This window comes from Montipora capricornis, chromosome 2 (genome assembly GCF_036669925.1).
Source record: "Montipora capricornis isolate CH-2021 chromosome 2, ASM3666992v2, whole genome shotgun sequence".
Lineage (NCBI taxonomy): Eukaryota > Metazoa > Cnidaria > Anthozoa > Scleractinia > Acroporidae > Montipora > Montipora capricornis.
In genome coordinates, this window is record NC_090884.1 from 57,884,411 (window position 1) to 57,891,910 (window position 7,500).

The window sequence follows — 7,500 nt, forward strand, 5'->3', positions numbered from 1 at the left end:
CTATCAACGAGAAATACTGTGTTGAATAGATTGCGTACCCGTGGAAAATTTACCTGCGGGTACCAATATACCCTTCTTGGCCTATTCGGTCATCATCCTCTAAAAGCGAACAAATCTTCCTATTTTTGAGCAAAAATTGACGGCAAAGTTCAATGTTTGAACGTTACTAAAATACATAAACTTTAAAACTGTTTGAAAAGTTTTGACGACGTTTCAAAGTAACTTCACGCTATTACAAAGTCAAACATTCGGATTACATATTAAACAACTGGAAATATTTAAGATAGTAACACAATAAAAAAGTTTTTTTTACCCATGTGGGTATAATTCCCCAACATTAAAATGACTAAGTGTCAGGTAAATAGTTTGGAGCGAATCGGATCAGTCTGAGTGTTCAGCGAAATCTTGATGTCCATGGTGAAAAGCATTTGGTAAATCAAGGAATGTCGGTCGGTTTGCCCACAACTTAACCTTTGGGCGAGTTAAAGTTTCAGAGTTTCTTGTCTTTATGCATTTTAATAACGTTCTAGCGTCCAATCTTTAAAAGAAAACTAATCCAAATCAAGGCAAAGCTTCATTTTCTTACCCCTCTCCGTCCATATAACAATAACATTAGGGCCGTTTATACGAGAGAAGACAAGCCGCAGCTAACTCCGGCCGCGGCTTACGTAAGACGCGAACACCCCGTATAAATTGTACAAAATCTACGTTCACGGATTTCTCAAGCCGCGGCTTTTCCTGGCCTTGGATTTTATACTCTTATAAATTGTTCCTTTCGCTTATTTTGTACGCCGCGGACAGAGTAAGCCGCGGCTTATTTTCTCTCGTATAAACGGCCCTATTGTGGTCGATCTAGATTACATACATTTATGTCTGGAGAGATGACCGAAGCAATACTTTCACAACATGAAGTCCTTCGATAAAATATATTCACTCTGGAGAATCTGAGTTTTATACCCATAACCAGAGCTTTCACTGAGAATTTAAGGACGTTCGCGCCCATTGCTACTGCGCATTTTTTCGCGCATGTTACGCACACGTCATGCATCGAAGACCACGATGGTAAACACGATGCTAAAGGCGCAAACATTTTCCACAAGAATGGAACGTGAAAGCATGTGGCATCATGGGATAGCTGTGGACCCAGGTCTTCTCGGAAATGTCACGCAATGGGCTCACAGTGCGAATAAACAATCGCTTTGAGAACGTCGCAGCGATTTTACTCTCCTGAATGCTCGGTGACCCCCATTTTTGTTTCCGTAGATCACTTCCTTTCCTGATTTTGTCCATTTTAACACAAGACAAATAAAATCTGTACGTAAGAAGTTACAAATATTTCGCCTTTTATGCTCACGTGCGACCGAAGTTTTCTTTCTTAGACTAATATGTATCGTTTTTCAAGGTCTATTTCACCTCAGAAAAAGACATCAGCCGCAAAAGGTTGTTTAGTTATATTAGTTCTGTTGAATTGAGCACGTTTACCCGATCTAACTTTCACTAATGTAGCTTTTTTATTGCTGACAGTTGCAAGCTAAGATCGTCTTAAAATAACGCAAGATTCTAAAAGTGCACCTCATGATCTCGAAAACGAGCACGGTGACCCCCCAATTTTTTTGGCCTTTTTGGCAAAAGTAGATCATTCCCTTTCTGCGTGGCAAGTTAAAAAAAAAAATCTGTACGTGGGAACGTTTTGAGCGCGAACGTCCTTAAGTAGCCGTGTAAATGAAATTAGTAGCTGTGGCAGGAAAACGGGCACTTCACCAATTTGAGACAGTACCCTTGCTGCGTCTCTGAGAATTATCGGTAAAAAATCGAGTATTTATCATAATTATCATTAACTACAGTTATATAAGATTAATCTTTAATAGGAAATAAAGCAAAGGAGATAGTGCCCGGGCCTCCATGCTTTCTCTAAAGCCAGCGAACACTATGGTTGCTGACACTTGAATGAATATCCACTTTTCAAGTTTGTCAATTCGTTTCTTACAGTCTCTTAATTTTTGGCTGTCGAATAAAATTATAAGAAGTCAGATAAGTGTATTGTGGTCAACACCATTCATGGCATCAGATACCTTGCGTTACGTAGGCACACTGGTGCTTGTAGGCATTCCCTCGGTTCTTTTGCTAGTGCCCTGATCAACCACTATCTCTGGCATCTGATCGACAGCATCCATGGAACTGTCTCCATCCTTTCCTGGCTCATCTAATGACGGCCAGCTCGTATTTTGTTCCAGTTTTTGAAGTCTCTCATTTAGAGCCTTGAGAGCTTTTTGCCTGATGAAAATAAGATTTAAAGAGAAAAAGAGCCGCAATGTCATTACAGCGGAATTTGCTCAGCAGTAGCAGTGCATTCATGTAGAAGGTGCTAAAATTCCTGTGATGGAATTTTCTAAGTTTCTCGATATGTTTTGGGTGATGTAGCAGCTGATCCAAAGATAACTCGCCATTGGTTTGCAACCCTGACCCCAAACAATAGCTAAAACAATAGAAAGAATGACATATCATTGTTTCCCGCAATGGTTGTTAACCAATGGCGAGTACTCTTTGGATCAGCTGCTAATTAAGTTTAGATTGTCCTACTCTTTACTGTTTTCATTAGTTTTTGGCGTTATAATTACCTAGTGTTAAGGTCATATTGTAAGTAACCTTATTGTTTCTTTCGTGTTAAGGTTTCGGTAAAGGTAAATCAATTTTTTTCTTTTTGCAAATCTTGAATCGGTGGACTGTGAAGAACAAGAAAAAAAAATTCTGAAAAATTAATTTCAAAACCGCTGAATGATTGACGTATTATGTTACACGCGAAATGATTGGGTGTCAATTGACAGCCTTCAAGCGCGATCTGCTCACTTTGCACGTGCCCGAACGCTGATTGGCTCAGCATAATTGGCTTTCAAGTAGGGAATGGAGATAATTATTCAGCAAACCGTGCAACCTCGTCGACAAAAAGACCCTAGGAACGAGGTTGCAAACCGTTAACTGTACGCGAAACTTCAAGCTCGATTTTCTAAGGCTTCATTTTGACGCCAGGATTAGTGAGGTGCCTTCGATTCCTTGGTGTTTTGTCATCGACGGCGCATTTGAAAGTAGTTGTATATTTTAAGGGAGAATCGTTTTAAACCCTTTTTTAGTATTTATTCACTAATGAAGAAATCACACTGAAAGTATTTAGACTGTTATGTCGTTGATAATAATTTTATTAAAAACAATAATTATTATGGAATACGTGAGTTCAGGGCCGTAGCCATTACGAGGCAAACCGAGGCACTTACTTGCCTCAGTCATTTTGTCTTTAAAATGTACTCATCATAAACACCTAAAATACCTACGAAGAGGATTTAACCACCGACATCGCCTCAGTCATAATTTTTTTCTGGCTACGGTCCTGGTGTTATAATGCAATTGATATGAGTTTTGTGGGATATCAGTAGCCTTTCGTGCTGGATAGCCAAACAGCGCGACTCCCCAGCGTGTACAGCGCAGGGTATTGCCAGACGGTCACCGATCCGGGTTGTAACCTTGACTTCCTTGGGCAAGCCGTAAATCTATCACATGAGATCGAGGCTATTTGTGCCAGAACAAGATGGCACCCAAACGATAAAATCGTATGGCTCCTCGAATGCAATAAAATTATGCGAGGAGCGAGGATGGCACAGTCGGTTAGTGCGCGGCCTTGGTGCAAGAAGTCCTGAGTTAGATTCCCGTATCTGACTTCCTTGTTTCATCTTATTTCCGTTCTGTGTTGCTTAAGTTGCTTTAAATACCCATAAAACGGAGCACTGATGGCGAGGGGGGAGTAAAATGAGTGCACCGTCGACCTCCGGTTTCTCAGTTGAATTACTGTTACGAGTTATCGACGTTCAATATGGTTGCTTTACTTGTACTTTAAATACTGTTATGCTAAATATGGCAATAAAATAGCCATTAATGTAGCAAAGGTCTTACGATATAATATGAGAATATTTGACGGTTACAAATTGTTTATATCACGTGGTGTTACATTGTACATGCCTTGGACATTTTTGCTACCTCCCCTAAGATTACATTGTGGAATTGTCACAGGAAAATTGTTTATTTCTTTCTTACCGTCTTCTCTCTGCATCCACAGGATCCATTCCAGGTAAACTGATTGTAATTGCAGATGGTGCTCCTACATCATAAGTTCGAACGGGCTTGTGACACACTTTCAAACGAACAAGGAGATTGAACATAATCGTTGACAACGTGTTCACTGGAGACCTGAGTTAGAAGAGACAAAAAAGAGTTTTCTTCTAATAACATTTAGTTGCAGAATTTGAATTCAGCTAAAATTGGAATAACCGAGCACGAATCAAAATTTCACAATAACTGAGCACTTTTAGATTACTATTAGCCTGTTTGCAGGCGCTAATTTGAGCTTTCAAGCGCGAGATTCAGCACGGCGAATTCGGTCGCCATACTGAAAGCATGGAAGATCTGGGACGAGTGACAAAGACAGAGGGAAGGGGCTAACTTTGCCACTTGTCCGACATGCATGGCGACTGGATTTACAGGACTTCGAATCTCTCAAAGCCTGCGCTTTAAAACACAAATTACAGCCTGCAAGCATGTTAGATTACTCTCGACAGTGATGACCGAATAAAAATACATTACATTTATGAAAAGCAAAGCCAAACAAGTACATGTACTTCATGTATAGAGAAGGATACAGAAGGAAATAGTCTTGGCTTAGTAACAGTACAGGGCTGGTGCAGTGGTGAGAGCACTTGCCTCCCACAAATGTGGCCCGGGTTCCATTCCCATACTCGGCGTCATAAATTATGTGAGTTGAATTTTTTGGTTCTATACTCTGCTCTGGGAGGTTTATCTCCAGGTACTCCGGTTTTCCCCTCTCCTCGAACACCAACGTTTGATTTAATAAATTTGTGTTAGTTTGTTGATTTCAGTTTACAGTGTCCCCAATTAGTGCTCCAGCGCTAGAACGACTAGACACTTAAATAAAGTTCCTTTTCTTTCCTTTCCTTTTCCCTTTGATAATAGACCTTTTTACCGATACGGCGGCCATTTTGATTTCTATTGTTTCGAAAGACATTATGGGATGCCCAGGGGCAAATTAATATGTATTTGCCCCCTGGGCATCCCATAATGGCTATTCGAAACAATAGAAATCAAAATGGCCGCCATATTGGTAAAAAGGTCTATTGAGTTCCAACCAAATTTCCATTGTGTTGAATTCCTTTGCTAGTGTTAAACGTAAAATTATCACACTAGTAACACTTACTGTATAGTTTCGGGAAAGAAGCTTGCACAGGAGAAGCTGTCGCTAAGATCTCCCTTGACTCCTTTGCATCGTGGTTGATAAAATCTTAAATAGACCCAGCCAATAAGAGTGCCTGATAAAGCCATAACCAGGAGGATGCTAGGAAGGAGTCCGGTGACACAAAGAACACAGTATACAAGAACAACTATAGAGGGAACATGCTGAAGCAAAAACATAAAATTATTTGAAGAATTTAATACATACTTCATTGACCACTCCCCATAGGGGCTTTTAAGGGTCAATGAAACACAATTTTAGAAACAACAGAACAGAGAACAATCAACTGGCTGGAAAGAAAACCAGTTGGCTATTAATTATTATACAAGTGCAGCAAAGAAGTTGAACCAGGGACTACCAGGAACAAATTCAACAAGTGGTCAGAACAGGTCTTGAAACTGGGATTCTCGGATATCAAGGCAGTCATGCACCCTCACCACTGAGCCATACTGCATCCTAATATCATTTGTAGAAGTATACCACAATACTTAACTATTAGACCTGTAGCCCACAAGGGCTGCGGGTCAGCAGCCCATGATGCAAAGCATAAGTCCACTAGATGGGTAATACATTTATTCATCGATGATGTAAGGTACACTTTACTGTACTTAATAAGGTTAATACTTTTTTTATTTGGTTTATTCATGCTTCAGTAATGAAGGACTGTTAATACATGGAATGTAGCTCACCATCGGAGAAGCCTTTGGCTATCATTATTTTAGGATAAGGTTGATAACGTTAATTTGTTTCTTATGAACCTAAGATAAGAAGTAATGGAGTTTTAAAAAGGTTAAAATACAATGTAGCAACACTTGGGTAATACGTGCTTGTACTGATACTCAACAAGCCATAAAGTAAAGCAGAAATGGGTATTATTACCCAGGATTTTAAAGCAAATCTCTTTATTGGAGTGATCATAAAATTTCACATAAAATTTCACGCCATCAATTTTTTCATCCTTAAAAAGAAAGAACTCAAGGGACCTTAATTCATGTCAATAGCTACACGTACAGCATACAACAAAGCTGTTTTCAAAGCCCATAGATTGCTTTGTATACCATGGAATGGTATGGGACCGGGGGCACTTAAGGAGTAATTTAACACATAATTATTTTCAAAGTTTTCCCTAAATTGACTGAGTTGTGAAGCGATGAGGGCAATTTGGAAACCTTAGAAAACACAAGATATTAATACTTATTCGCACAAGGGCACAATGCAATCACATGTCTATCATACAATGCATAAAGTGCAAAATAATAATCATCGAGGAAAGCCAGCTCAATACCACGACAAATGACAATCAACTTTAATAATGGCCGAAGCTCATGGCCTTGAAGTGGTCAACTCTGGTTCAGAGCTGGGGTTTTTTGCATTTAAAAATTTCTTCATTTGGATATAACATAGCTCGTGTCTTTTCTAGCGTGTGCAGCTTTGATCCTACGTTTGTCCATACGTGTACACTGTACATGCATTTGGGCATCAAATTGGTGTCCTGAAATCGCCAACTTTGTTCCAAGGAAAAGAGTTGCAAGTCACACACTTCAAGGTCACATCAGGGGTTTCAATAGAAGCCGGTTACCGGCGGTATACCGCCGCCTGCTTTGCCTCACACCGCCGGCTAGTTTGCCTTGATTTTCACTAAAAATGCCATCATAAACTTGTCAAACTGCCGCCTTCAATGGGCTACCATGGACGGCTATTTCAGAAGATATTGAAACCCCTGCACATGCTTTTGTAAATGACCAATCAAGTTCAATGAACACTTAAATCTTAAAATTACAGAAAACACTTCTTCAATCGCTTAAGGTTCAATTCAATAAGATTGTTGAATGTCAACAGAAATAGCGCTTTAAATGTATTTTATATGTAGACGGAAAGCAGTTTAATCAGAGTCAGAATCTGGCAGAAGATTTTTTTGTAACTTTGCTTGGTCTGGATAAGCTGGATATATCCTTCTGGATAAGCAATTCAATCAGGATCAAGTAATCACAAAAAGTTGATTACAAAAAGTGCCCACATGATTAAGAAAAAATTAATGCCCTCCATCTCAGCAAATCAGAAGTCACTAATTTTGCTCTGTATGTGATAAGATCTGCAGTTAAACCAACCTTGACACGAAGACCATTTAATGGTAAAGGGCTTAATTCCTCTTCAGGCTTGATTTGTTTAAATGCAACCATCAATCCTGCTAAAATTCCTGTCATTCC

The 7,500-nt window shown here is 39.5% G+C and overlaps 1 protein-coding gene across 2 annotated transcripts in view; it reads right to left on the bottom strand.

Moving 5' to 3' along the window:
- Window positions 1-7,500, bottom strand: part of LOC138028655 (transmembrane protein 115-like) — a 16,546-nt gene that overhangs the window by 3,690 nt on the left and 5,356 nt on the right. The window contains exons 6-9 of one of the 2 annotated variants that reach the window (XM_068876267.1): window positions 7,402-7,500; window positions 5,258-5,457; window positions 4,084-4,236; window positions 2,073-2,274 (exon numbers count right to left, since the gene is read on the bottom strand). The exon at window positions 7,402-7,500 is cut by the window's right edge and continues 16 nt beyond it. In XM_068876267.1, coding sequence (XP_068732368.1) covers window positions 2,079-2,274; window positions 4,084-4,236; window positions 5,258-5,457; window positions 7,402-7,500 — 648 coding nt within the window. In that variant the 3' untranslated portion in view covers window positions 2,073-2,078. Of the gene's footprint in view, window positions 1-1,852; window positions 2,275-4,083; window positions 4,237-5,257; window positions 5,458-7,401 lie in introns of those variants that run through there. The other variant, XM_068876260.1, reaches the window with a different exon arrangement.